General features: G+C 43.5%; 1 protein-coding gene across 1 annotated transcript in view; it reads right to left on the bottom strand.

The window, feature by feature from the left end:
• Positions 1-206: 206 nt before the first annotated feature.
• LOC147632384 (uncharacterized) overlaps positions 207-14,103 on the bottom strand; it is a 38,621-nt gene continuing 24,724 nt past the window's right edge. The window contains exons 3-7 of the mRNA XM_086807195.1: positions 3,673-5,194; positions 3,414-3,559; positions 2,947-3,337; positions 2,063-2,815; positions 207-1,959 (exon numbers count right to left, since the gene is read on the bottom strand). Of these exons, the coding sequence (XP_086663321.1) occupies positions 569-1,959; positions 2,063-2,815; positions 2,947-3,337; positions 3,414-3,559; positions 3,673-5,194 (4,203 nt within the window). The 3' untranslated portion in view covers positions 207-568. The remainder of the gene's footprint in view (positions 1,960-2,062; positions 2,816-2,946; positions 3,338-3,413; positions 3,560-3,672; positions 5,195-14,103) is intronic.

Raw genomic sequence — 14,103 nt, 5'->3', positions numbered from 1 at the left:
GTGCTCTGACAGCAACAAGGAAGGAAGGAACGCAGGCAGGCATGCAAGCAACAGCGACCATGTCACAACACGGTACGTTTGGTTAGCGGAAGCCGCAATATCAATCGCCATCCAAATCAACGTTGTAGCAAATCGTGTCCGTTTCTCTTCGACATGCTGCTGTACGTAAGGCACGTATGCTCGGGTACTGTAAACGCTTCACAATCTTTAAAGACGAAGACAGTCTCAATTTACCCACCACCAGACAACAGAGTCTCAATTCATCAATCAAAGCCAAAATTTAATGGTCTTGGATGCCAAATCAAACGCCAAAACGAAGCTCGCTCTTAGATTATTTGCCCTCGCTTCTTGGATGGCTCTTTTGCAAATTATGTGTTGTGGGTAAACTAATGCATATGCCCTCTCTTTGCTCGACCATGTCATCTTGCTTGCTCTCCATGCTCCTTGCAGAAGGGGACATTGTGCCAATATCATCAAATATCTTCTCAGTAAAAAATACTTATATATTTTTTGCACTGGAAGATAGAGTTTTCATGATTATAGAAGCAGTACATTTATTAGAATCAATCTAGAGACTTTCCTCGATGGCACGCCAATTAGGAACAGCTGTTCCAAGCCCATCTGGAGCGTCTCTTATGGTAATGCTCCCATTGCCAGCTCTTGTCCCCATGCTCTGATGGCCATTGGAGATCCGATTATGGTCCTGTGGTCCCTGGTATTGCCCATCTGCAAATGCCACCGCCTTCTCGTTTTCCGCATTTAGCATAGTCACTTTCCCATTCGCTATCAAGAACTTCCCAGCCACTTTGAATGACTTCATGCCTTGGCTCTGGGTTGTACCTTCAAGGCCAGGTTGACTTCTTGAATTAACCCATGTGTGAGACATGGCTGCAGTATCCAGAGTGCCTTCTCTGACCAACGACGACTTGTTAGCTGCATATGTATCAGAACTTTTGGCCCCAATTTTTGTTGGAATCCAGGGAAACCGCTTTTTTGAAGAGTCGTAGATCACCGGCAGATGGTCATCTCCTTTGGTAACTGATTTCAATAGGAAAGTTTCTGATGCTTGTGAAATGATTCGATGACTCATCCAGTTTTCTGGAGTTAAACCTAAAGACGGCTCAGGTTCCTGCATTGTTTCTGTTGAGCTTGCTGGAGGCAAACCTGAAGAAGGTCCAGGTTCCTGCATTGTTACTGTCGAGCTTGCTGGAGGCAAACCTGAAGAAGACCCAGGTTCCTGCATTGCTACTGCAGACTGTAGACAAGATGGGCTCGAACCACTGTTTATGTAGGCACATTCCTGCACAGAATCTCCATTATGCGGTGGCACCATCTTTGATGATGATAGACATGGCGTGGACATGAACTGACCAGCATCTTGGCAGTCCACTTCTGCAGGGTTCATGTTTGTGCTACATATTCCAACCAACGGTCCATTTACTTCCATCGAAAATGGAACTATTCTGGATGCTTTACTTGAATTCAAGGAAGTTGGACACTGTGTACTATCTTTCTCAAGTGGTTGAGTGGAGGGGTTCCCGGAGATAAACACTTCTGTTATGCAGATTTTACCTCTGCTTTCCTCACCTTGCAGCTGCTCAACAGAAGCTCGAAGTGCCTGCATAGGTGGCCTTGCACCAGGCTTTCCCCAACCTCGAACCACAAGGTCACAGGGGCTGCTATCCCTACTACTGAAATTAACAGGCGAGCCTCTTTCACTAGTCTTGACAAATTTTCCAATTCTCGCCAACTGCTCTGAGCTACTGATTCTCTTTTTTGGATTTATGACTGTCCCATAGTTTTCTACGTCTCTGCACTCCTGACTTACAAGTTCCTGGAACGTTGTTCCCGTCACACTGCATGGTATGATGCGAGACTCCGCACGTTTACTGCCCATTGTGTAGGTAATGGGTACAAATGTCTTGGTCTTTGGGTTTTGTTTCGTTGTGTTGCAGGTCCCTGATATCAAATCAGATATATTAGCCTTCTATCTTTCAATTGTTTCAAAGGCAAAAACTCAAGAGGTGTGTGTTGTGTGTGTGTGGGGGGGGAGGGGTGTTACCTGGTACCATTGCTATGTTTCCTGCATTATGATGCTGCAATGGATGCGGAGCAGCTGACATTGGCGGCCTTAAGTGTGGTATAAGGTCAAGTTCCTGTCCTAAAAGTCTTGGCATGGATCTATCAAATGAGCCTATGGGATCTTCTTCATCATCTATTATAAATACTTCGGCAGGCTGATGCATCTTGTCATTCCTGTTCACATTTGACAGCCAAGAGGGGACAGCATGGGCATTTACTGTTATTGGGCCCTGTAGCATTGAATTTGGAACATCTAGCAGAGAATATGCAGGATTGCTAGCATTTGCATGACCTTGTGGTAGTATGGATTCGTAACCATTGCACCTTCTGCATTCGCATAAGGCTCTGTTTGAGGCTGGATAACCACATTGGCAAAAAGCACTTGAATGAGGTTGAAAGGATGACTGACTTTTGAGTTTCTGATGTTGCCAGCTCATATAAGCATTGCTCGCGTACAAAGGAGTGCCTCTGGAAAATGATGAATCCGTGAATACTTCCTGTCCTGATACATTTCTCGGAAAACTTCCACTCAGTTGAAAGCTACCATGCTTCTTAGCGAAAGCATATTGACCAGTACTTGATGGTGCACTTGAAAAGAGGTCTCGCAGTTGAGGCTGTGAACATGAGCCAGGGCATAGCCAACTTTGGTCTTCTCTACTTCTGATGATGGGTTCACCTGATACACGATTTTGTGCGAAGCTTGGGTAGGGAACAAAAGGGTTCATTCCATTCTCTGCACGATCATTCATTTTTTATTCAATGATAAATAACTGATTCCATCGATGTATCTATGGTATCTAATCAAATCATTGATCAGGTTTATGGAAAAGATACTTCAAGCTCTTTTTGTAAATTAAAACGTACCAGTCTGGCCTCCTGCCTGTTGTTGCTGACTTGAGTTCCACCACTTCAACTGCTCAAAGCTCTGCTCTGGATGTCCCATGGGCTGTAAAAAGTTCATATATCTTGAATTGGATTGACCATTGAAGTGGGTAGTGCCTATATCGACCTGGGTCTGATCAGTTCCAGGGGTAAGAACCATAGTTTTACCCATAAGTCGCAAAACAGGCTTCCTGACAATGTCAAACACTGATGATCCTCCAGACATTTCTGCGTTTGTGGGGGGTGTTGTTTGTAACATAGTGGACTGGTTGAGAGGGTGCCCACTTATTGCAACCGGTGCAAAAGGAACAGATCTTTGATCTTTGATTGCTGCTTGCATCCATGGTGGTAGGTTTCGAGAAAAACCTTCAGCCTGCATGCAAGTTTTTCTCAATGAGATATGCAAATTAATACTTGCATTGACAAAGAAAAAAAAGTTATGTATGCACCTGTCGTGTTTCAACACTTGAGCCTGTTTGAACACACGAGTTTGGGATAGTAGGATCTTTAGGAAGAAGCAGTTGAGTGGAACCTTGATTCAGCTCATGATGAGTTTCTGCATTATGGAAGGCAGGAAGATGGCTGTCATGTCTTCCTGCATGCAATTTACAAAAATAGTTTAGCCAGTTATGCTATGGTCATGAGTTTTTCACAAAACATAAAAGTTTTCTTGTAAGACCAAATTGCTTTTGTAGGCATTGGGAGAACCTGCTGCAGCCATGACAATATCAGCTCTTGTAAGTTCCCGGTTCACATGACTTGCTCTAGATGTTTTACTTAATCCAGTGATTTGCAATGGTTCAATCAAATGAGCTGGGACAAGAGGCCTCAAATCTTCTGAGCCCCCCATTGATAAGCTTCTTTCTTGACAATTTCCTGGCCATTGATTTGTGTCCTTTCTACACAAAGAAAGAGAAAATCCTCCGTGTTGCTGCCCAAAGCCATCATTGCAGTCAGTTAATGCAGTCGATAGCAAGGGAGGTGCTTGTGCTTGTGCTTGTTGAGAATCCACTACTTGCACTTGTCTATGAGCCTCTCGTATTGGATGATGCCATGCTTGTCTTGTGAATTCAGAAGAATGTTCTCTTAAAAACAATGCTTCCTTGGTTTGATTATCACTGGGAAACTGTGGCACATCATCCAAAGCTCTGAAGGGTGTGTTTGTGCAATGCATGTTTTCTGCCCACAAACTTTTGTCGGAGGAAGGCAAAGCACGATTTAGAAGAGAGGGTGCATTGCATTCCATCAAACTGGCTTCCAAATCTCTAACTTTGTTGCGGCCCCTTGCTTCGTTATAATGACCCTCAAACATGGGTGGAATTGTGGGTAGTGACGGCTCCTGCATGGACCTTTCTGCCGCTACCATTCTTACATTGTTAGGATTGCTTGTAGCTTGCTCTGAAAGAAGTTGTGGTTGGACAGGTATATGCTTCTCCAAAGATCTTCCATTCATCTCTGACTGCTGACGGCTAGAATCGTAATTTAGCCAATTGCCCATTTGAAAGTTTGTTTCCCTGGAATGCACTCCGTCAACCATGCAATCTTCATTCAAGACACTCTGTGGGACAGAAGGATACTGTATGATTGCCAACTGAAGGTTTGAAGAGTCATCAAAGGTACCTGCATTGTCGTGCTGGCATTTTTTCTTGGATTTATTGGAAGGTTTCAAATGCAAGTGGGGTTTTTCTGTAATTTTTGTTTTACCCTGTTCATGTTTGTCATGGACATTAGCCTCTCTTTCTAGAATTCCAAGGGTGGCATCATGTGAACCAGGAACTGTTATCAAATGATCTGACACAACGAGGTGAGTGGCTTGTTTACAAGCATTTTGGGGCAGCTTTTCTTTAAGCGACTTTGACCTTGACATTGTTTTTTGGTTTTTGGAATAGACCTTTCTGAGTGGTTTTCCAGAAGTCTTTTTGAGCTCTGATTGCGTAAAGTCTGTCAAGCCTTGAACTGATTCCTCGTCAAGATTTTGATTGGCTTTACCTTTTCCCCTTCGCCAAAACTTTGGGACCTTTTGTTTGTCATTATTTGGAGCATCTTGGACTTCATTACTGAAATGTGCAATCGATTTCTGATTCATTTCTTCAGGGTCCTGACCTGCAACGGACATGGGTGCATCATTTTTTCTTTTCAGGTTATTGGTATTTCTCAGCATTGTCTTAGAGTTCCAATTCAGTGTCCTGCCCAGAGAGTTTGCTTTCTTGACATGGCGAAGTTTGCTTTCCTGTTAAAGAGGATGACATCACAAGTCAGTATCTTGCCAAAAATCTTTTCAGAAGCTTTAGAACTATATGTTTTACAGACTACTATTGACGTTCTAGATCATCTATTCCCAAATAATAAAACAATCACAGAACACCAGTAATTTTGATGACAATATGAAAGTGGTTTTACCATCTTTAAGAGTTCAATTTCTTTTGTTGATGTCTCAATAATCAATTTCAAACAGAAGGTTGTAATCCCTAGACAAGGGTCCTAGAGTATGCTTCCTGCTTCTATGCATCAGAGCACAACATGGATGCCCAACTGGATTTTGGAGGTTAGGATATTACCGTTTTTCACCGCCACGAGGCGCCCACCCGTAGGTGCATTTTATCCACCCGTAGGCAATGCCACCGAGGGAGCACTTTGTGGGGTTTTCAACCTAGGACCTCCTGGTGCAAACACCTTCACCACTTGGGCTATCACCTCATTGGTGAGAGGAAGTTTTTGGAGAAAGAAATCGATGAAAGATAACAATAAGATTATGAGATACTCTATTACGTATGGTATCTTTTCTTACTGCAGGACCTTTGAGCACGTCTTACTATTTTTGAAGAACATGACAGTGAGACCACAAATTTGGTCCTTTTTCTGCAACCGTAAATTATGCTTTTGATTTTATCTATGTTTTATGCAGATGCTATATTGTTATGCCGACATGTAACAAGCATCCCATTGGTTATATGGTGTGAATTGTCAGGTCCTCAACAAGAAAGCAAGCATAAGAAAAGAGTGTGTGCTGGGCATGCTTGGCAACACAGCACCCTAGATGCATGGGCAAGGTTGCTGGTTGTCACACCTATTGGATAAATTGGATATTATATGCTTGAACCATAGTCCAATCTCATGCATTTATTTTTAGGACACTTTTGGTCAAGAATAGATGCTACAGCCTACTCTATATCTAGCAAGATGTTCCTACTATAAGGAGATCTTACACATTTTTTATACTAATAGAATCACTTTTCGTTCTTCTCGTTTATTGTGCAAGCCTTCCAAGATGTAGCTCTTCAAGCTTTTTGAGTTGTAGGAGTAGCTTAGGATAGATTTTCTTTTTCTTTTTATCCGAGTAGGACTCTCTTCAAATGTGAGAGTCGTCTCCACTCAAACTGACTTAATGCTGATCATGCACCCCTACTCTTCGACAAGGGAAGCTTGCAGGAGCCCTTGAATCTCCCCATGAGCAGAGCTACTGCCAATGAATTTGCAGACCAAGGTAGTGGCGCCTAGAGAGACCATGGATGTGGAAGAGTTGGAGGTCCGTAAGTTTGCGGCCAGCCTCTTGCACGCCCCTTTCTGTAAATCTAGTACCTCTTTTGAGAACAGGTTTACCGCAAGCCTTTCTTGTGCTTGGAAGGCACTTCCCCCTGCACTTTTCTAGTTACCACCTGTAAGCGGCCAACGGTAGAAGAGGCACATGCAACGCCCTATATCCGGGCTTAAGTAGCCCGAGGGGAGGTGATAATGTAGCACGCCATACAATATAGAATAGCAACGGAATAAATAAATCACAAAACTTCACAAAAATGAACTTCAAAGATATAGAGTAAGAGAGGGGAGCGAGGTTTCTCCTGCACAAGAGAAGCCGTCGGCCCTGAAAGCCACCCGTACAGGTATTTCTTTATCAATTCAACAAGCCTACACAAGGATTGCTTCTCTTCTCAAGACTAGCCCTCTAGTAGGATGATTACAAAGTGACCCCATGGGTTCCTTTTATACAAACTAGAGCAAGTTTTCTTTTCCCCAAAAGCTGAAACCCGAAAAGCAACTTTAAAAGCACTTTCAATGGCTTTTTCTGGAAAAAGTCAAACTTCTAAAAATTTCTCAAACGGGTTTGAATTTGAAGATGCAGTAAGAGAAAAAGTTTCTCCTCTTTGCAAGCTTTATGCGATGACGCTGATGGGTTTTTTCGTGCTCAAGGAATATGCCCAATGATGTGCTTATCACAAACCCTAGAAAATGAAATAGCCCGTAGATGTATGGTGGAGACCTTTAGAAAAGATTACCGTGGCATGGTCAAGTGGATAAACGCAGGTGCGTGAATAAAATAGAAAGTGCATGGGCAAATGATGAAGACCGGCGGCGCAATTTTTCTAGAAGGAATCAAGGTGGCAATGGGGCTTATGAAGGTGAATTTGGGAAATTTTCGTGTGTGGTTCATTGAGTGTGTAGCGAGAGCGACCACTAGAGGATAGAGTGAAGGCGATTGCAGTTGAGAGAGTTCCTGCAGATCAAAGTTCTTTGTGAAGTTGCAGGCTAGAGTTCCTACAGTTTATTTTTGAAGATAGCAAAGGAAGACAACAGTGTGAGGAATTGTTTGGAGCAAAGAAGAGGGTGAGCTAGAGAATAGAGTTGGCTGGGTGGAGTGTCCCCAGTTGTCGCCAGGGTTTGCTTGCGAGGGATCCTTGAGTTTTGTGTTTTCTTCTGAAATGTTAGTGCCCATGTCTCTAGGCTATTAAGACAATGAAGCGATTTTGTTTATCTGAAGTAGATAGAGAGTTTGGGTCCCATCTTTTGTTTTGATGTTTTGGTTGGGATGATTGAGTTATTTACATTGAGTTTATTGAGATGAAGCTCTTCAGTGTGAGAGTCTGAAGACTAGGGATCTGATTTTGGGTCAGTGCTAAATCAGTGTGTGTCAGTTCAAAAGAGAAGGTTCTGAGTTAGTTCTGTCAACTAGACATCAGAACAGTCAGCTGAAGATTTAGGGACCTTGCTTTGGTTTGTCTAAGTTGAAGGGAATCGATCATGAGTCAGAGCTGACTAATAGAAGTCTTTCACAGTTGAGCTGTCAGCAATCAGAAGACTTTGTGGTCTGATGGGGTTTCTGTGGCAATTGTTAGTCAACTGCTGTCAGCTAAGTGTCCAAAAGGATGGATCCATGCTTGGTTTGAGTGTTCTGAGTATCTAGAGGTGTCAACTGACGCAGAGGAGAGAGAACCTGCATCAGCTGAGTCAATTTTAGTTATCCTTGAGGGGACAGTCAATTTGGAAGCAACTCTGTGTCAGCTGTAGTCAGTAGAGAGCCTATAGTGTGGTATCCTTGCAAGGTGAGGGCATACTAAGAACCAAAGAGAGTCTGCGGACATTTAGAGAAGGTTTCTGTGTCAGTTGAGGGTTCCGAGTCAGGCGGTTCTGTGTCAGACTGCTAAGGCAGTTTTCAGTTTGAGGAGGATCAGCAGAAGCCAGAAGAGCAACAGAGGGTCAACAAAGGGTCCTGGGATTGTGGTTTTAAGGTTAGCGGACCCTAGAGGATAATAGAGGAGCCTAGAGGACAATTTTCTGACTGGGAACAAGTGGAGGATTTCGGAGGCAGTTTACAGCTAGTTCTGCATCAGCTGAGAGAGTTTCTGGTCAATTGGATGTCAGCTGAGGTCAACTAAGCTATTTTGGTGGATGGTCAGAGGTGTTGGAGATCAGAGCGGACCTGGGAGGATAGTTTGAGGAGGCAACCGGGTCAGTTTGAGGAGTTTGGAGTGTGCTAAAGTGTCCGCCTGTGTCAGCTTGAGACCAAGGGACCTCAATTGAGTGTACTGGTGCCTTCTTTTGGTGTTTGTACTGGGTTGTGGTGCTAGGTGATAGTTCTCCTCCTCACGGTGGTGTGCTTCGGACAGGATATAGAGGCAGGTTCTCCCGGACGCATCAACGCGAACAAATATTTATTCTGATAATTTTGAGAAATAAGAGTTTTCAGCCTTGAAGATTGGAGTTTCTTGAATTAGCATATCTTTAGCCCACTTTGTGTTCTACTCTTTTTCCCTTCTTCCCTCACATGCCCTTCTCCTATCAGCCCACAAGCATCTTCCCTACCCTCTCTTGCCTGTCTGTCTGTGAAATAGGCCTAGGGCTAGGGTTTCACTACAGGGTTAGGGTTTCAGCCATGCATAGAATTAGGGTTTCAGCCACGTGTAAAAACATAAATTGTAACATATCCCCCTCTTAAAGAAATGAAATCGTCCTCGATTGCGCATAGATGATGGAATAGAGGCATATCACAAAAACCCTCTCTTGTTCCACCTCATTCCCGCAATATGACGATGCCAATTCAGATAAGAGTTGGACTATTTGATCTTCAATCTCCAAAGACTTGAAACAAAAAAATATTGCTGCACTACAACAGAGTCCACTCCATGCAACACATCCTCAACTACATACATCATCTATGTTTGTCATATCCATGCAGATGGGTCCACAAACTATAATGCACATATGAATATGTTGCAAGCATCCGTAATGCAAACATACCTCATCCATGCATCCATGTACCAAACAAATTAGTGCATATGCATCCAGAGGCATCAAACATGTTCATCAACATGACCAAAACATGATCAACGCATGATCAAAACATGATCAGCATATGATCAACACATGATCATCCAAACATGCAAGCATTAAACATGCATGCATCAAAACATGGTACCATCAAAAGGATATCATAGAAGTTCCATAGGCAGAGTACTGTCAGCCCAGTACCTTGGGTGTGCTATAGAGAACAACGCCACACAAGCTTTATAGATCAAACATGTTGTTCTGTCAACAAAGCAGTGGCGTGGCCCCCCTCTTGAGCATCAAGCGATGCTCCAAACACAAAAGTGACTGAACTAGTACGCCTCAACTAAAAAGCCTCTAGATAAAGATCCAAAACATGTGTATCTACCAAATCGCCCTCCTCCATCCATTGTGCATCCACAAGATTACGCCTGGTGATTTACCTTTTACTTTCCTTTTCCGAAGATCTCTTACCTTCGGTCTCAACAACACCCAAGCATCCCTATGGAACACCATTGCTCAACAATGTTGGGTTGCTGCCCTTCGTGAACAGACTGAGCCCATCCATATTACTAGCAAATCACCCATAATTCTTTTCACCACATACGACATATTCTAGTGTCCCATACCACCAGATGTCATGTGCAAGACATGTGCAGGCTAATCCCAGGACTAATCCAAAAGGGCAACAAGATAAAGAACCATATCAAAACCAGATTTTGGAGCATATACTATTAATATAAGTAGGAGTACCTTGTGGAGGGGCACAGGAGGTTGTCGACCAGTTTATGCATGAGAATTCCTCTATCGGCTGCAACAATTTGTGGAATATTTGTCCAGGATCCATAAGGAAGTCAAGGAGCTATATAAGACATGTTTGCTCATTGTTTAGGTCATTCAGTTGTTCTTGGATTGAGTCATAGATTTAGGGATAGATGAGTGACTTTCCACCTTTTCCAAGGCACCTTATGGCTGTAAGATTAAGATTTGTACATCCTTTTTGTACCATATATGAGTGACTTTCCACCTTTTCAAAGGCACCTTGTGGCTGTAAGATTTGTACATCCTTTTTGTACCATATAAATATACTGAATACTCAGCTCTCTCTCTCTCTCTTCTCTCTTCTCTATATGCATTTTGCATCAAGCTTGTTCCAGGATGGTGTTTAGGGCTGAAAGAAGACTCCCTGAGCTTCCGTATGTGATACCAGAATACCTCACATATGAGATGGTTGCATAAATGACAAATTCTAATATCCCATACCATTAGAATACCTCCAATACACAAGGTCAAACCATGAATTATATACCATTAACATGGAAAAGACTCTGCTAATCCTTGACAAAGCTCTCGCTTTTTTCTTGAGTTTGTAGCAATAAAACACTGCTCTCCACACATCTAGCCAATTGGTGCTCAACTTTCTGTTCGAAGTCTCCTTCCCGACCTTGGAAAGCAATCAAGAGTCAAACTTTGTCAAATCTAGTCATCTGTGGTCAACCTTGGTCAGCTATGACCACGTGGAAAAACTCTTGTCAAAATTGATAGAATCTGGTTAACCTTGTTTGAAATTGGTCAAACTTGGCTGCTTTTTGATGTTCCCACGCTCGCAATCGGTTCAAACTTCAGACATGTTGTTACCATGACCTAGGAAACCTCCAATCAAACTTTTCTTTTTGGTCAAACAATCATGCTTCTTGACTTTGACCATCTCGTTTACACATGCCTAGACTTCAGATGTCATTGCACCATCACTGTGCACCTTCATGTGTCTTTAGTCCATGTTTCCTTTTTGATTGCTTTTCCCAAGCAAAATCAATTCTCTTTGTGCCTAGTACTCTTCCTCGTTAGAAGTCTCCTCATCTTTGTCTTGGTTTTGTGTTATGTTTGCGAAAGTGCAACAACAAAGGATCTGCCTTCTTTAAAAAGATGACGAAACATGAGCTCTGATACCCTGTAAACTGGCCAAAGGTCTCAAGGGGTTCACTATATATAAATCCTCTGTATCACGTGCATTCAAGGCCTACTTTAAAAACCCCTTATCTATGAAATTTTCATAAATAAAACACACCCTTTTTCTATTCAATCTGTGAATATCCCCTTTAAATAATACCTTTCTGTATGTAAAAAATGTGTAAAAAAAGAATTTAAAAAACCCCTTTTGTTGAACCCATGTGCTACGCTTACATATTTATGAGTGACCCCCCGAGCCAAAGGTACTCCCAAAGGTAGGAGAGGCACATGCGATGCCTGTATTCAGCCTTCAGGAGGCCAATGGAAGGTGATGATATTGTAGCACACCAAACAATACAGAATAGCAGCGGAATAAATAAATCACAAAACTTCACAAAAATAAACTAAGTAAGAGAGGGGAGCGAGATTGCTCCTACAAAAGAGAAGTTGGTCCCGAAAGCCACGATCCGCACCCCCGCAAGTATTTCTTTATTAATTCAACAAGCCTACACAAGAGCCAGTTCTCTTCTCGAGACTCTAGTCCTCTAGTAGGATGATTACAAAGTAACCCCATGGGTTCCTTTTATACAACTAGAGCAAGTTTGCTTTTCCCCAAAAGCTAAAACCCGAAAAGCAACTTCAAATCACTTTTTTACACAAAAAGCACTTTTTTACACAAAAAGCACTCTCAATCGCTTTTTGTGGAAACTTCTAAAAATTTCTTAAACGGCTTTGAATTTAAAGATGCCATAAAAGCAAAAGTTTCTTAGCAAGCTTTACACGATGACGTGAACAAATCTTCATTCTTATAACTTTGAGAAATTATTGGAGATTAGGGTTTCGTGAATTAGCATATATTCAACCCACTTGTACTGCTCTTTTTCCATTCTTCCCTCACATGCCCTTCTCCCATCAGCCACAAGCATCTTCCCCACCCTCTCTTGTTGCCTGTCTGTGCAGCCCATGCTAGGGTTTCAGCCATGCATAGAATTAGGGTTTCAGCCATGTGTAAAAACATAAAACTGTAACACCACCCACTTGTGACGTGGAGCACCTTCGCCAGTCCTTGATGTGGAACAAGCTCAACCGCCTACCTTCTTTCCACTTTCTTGGAGCCCATTCTTACTTCTCCTTGGCCTCATCTCGACTAAGGTCCAACCCGGATGGTAGGCTCTGATTGCATTTTCAAAAGGCCACCTAGGCAGCACGTCTAGAGTGGTGCTAATCTTAGCAACCATCATCTTCTACCCATTGCCCATCTGTATGTTGTTGCCCGCCTCAGATCTCACCATCATCATCATCAACATGGCTAAGTTTTTGATCCTCCTGCCGCCATCATTATCATCATTCTGGTTGCATTTTTAATGCTGTTGTTTGGCCATCATCACCAACACCATTTCTGCATTTTTCCTCGTCATCATCATTGCTGTTTTTTTTCCCTCTTGCATTGAACCTGCAGCAGCCGCCTTAGCCTCAAAACTGATGTGAGAACAAGGCAACTCAGTGTGGGGGAGAAGGTGGCATAGTTAGGTAGCAAGCCACCCTGGTCTCCAACTAAAAAGGCCATCTAGGGAGACCCTCCTTGTAGAGAAAAGATCACCAAGGGAACCTCATGCCATGAGAATAAGGAAACCCACTGTGGGTCCAGTGGAGAGGGGGGGGGGGAGGCGGGCTAGTCCAGGGGAATGGCATAGTGGATGGGGTGGTTGCAGTGTGCCCCCTTGTAAATCCTGGTCAACCGTTCCTGCTGAATAGGGAGAAGGGGAAAGGGATGGGGGAGCTCTTGGCAGGAACTTCATCCAGCCAGCGAGCTGCAGAAACAAATGATTGAACTTAGAGCTCCTGGGCACCCGTATTAAACCTGGCCATGGAGCCCCTCCATCGCTAGCCTCAAAACTGACGTGAGAACAAGGCAACCCAGTGTGAGGGAGAAGGTGGCATAGTTAGGTAGCAAGCGACCCTGGTCTCCAACGAAAAAGGCCATCTATGGAGACCCTCCTTGTAGAGAAAAGATAGCCAAGGGAACCTCATGCCGTGAGAAGAAGGAAACCCACTGTGGGTCCAGTGGAGAGGGAAGAAAGGGGGGGGGGGTGCACTAGTCCAGGGGAATGGCATGGTGGATGGAGTGGTTGTAGTGTGCCCCCTTGTAAATCCTGGTCAACCGCTCCTGCTGAATAGGGAGAAGAAGGGGAAAGGGATGGGGGAGCTCTTGGCAGGGAAGCCAAGTATCCATAAGCTGGGTTGGGCCTGAGCACAGGTGGTCCCACCCAAGCCTAAGAAATATCACCTGATATTTCTAACCCTATGTTCATATTCAAGGGGAAGAATGCATCAAACAGGCAGGTGTAACTGGAGCAGTCACCTTGAAAGTGCTTGTGATTGGATGATCGGGATAAGCTTGGTGATCCATAAGTGAGGTGCCCACAAGGGTAGATGATATTGACCTATAATCGGCTAACTGAAATTTGTGAGTAACTCTTTGCCAAACACACTTTCATGCCACTTACATGTATAAGCCACAATCTTATTTTTTTCTCTTGAGTAGATCCTTCTGTAGTCGCAATGTGGTGCGTGCCTGGAGGCGGCTTGGTCTTCCCGTCCGAAGGAGTTACAACTTGTGGTTGCTAAGTGGCCACAATACCAACAGGG

Source organism: Cibotium barometz, chromosome 13, assembly GCF_041138505.1.
Source record: "Cibotium barometz isolate CiBa-2024 chromosome 13, ASM4113850v1, whole genome shotgun sequence".
Lineage (NCBI taxonomy): Eukaryota > Viridiplantae > Streptophyta > Polypodiopsida > Cyatheales > Cibotiaceae > Cibotium > Cibotium barometz.
Note: the sequence above shows the minus strand (reverse complement) of the source record. Positions and strands in the feature narration are given on the sequence as shown.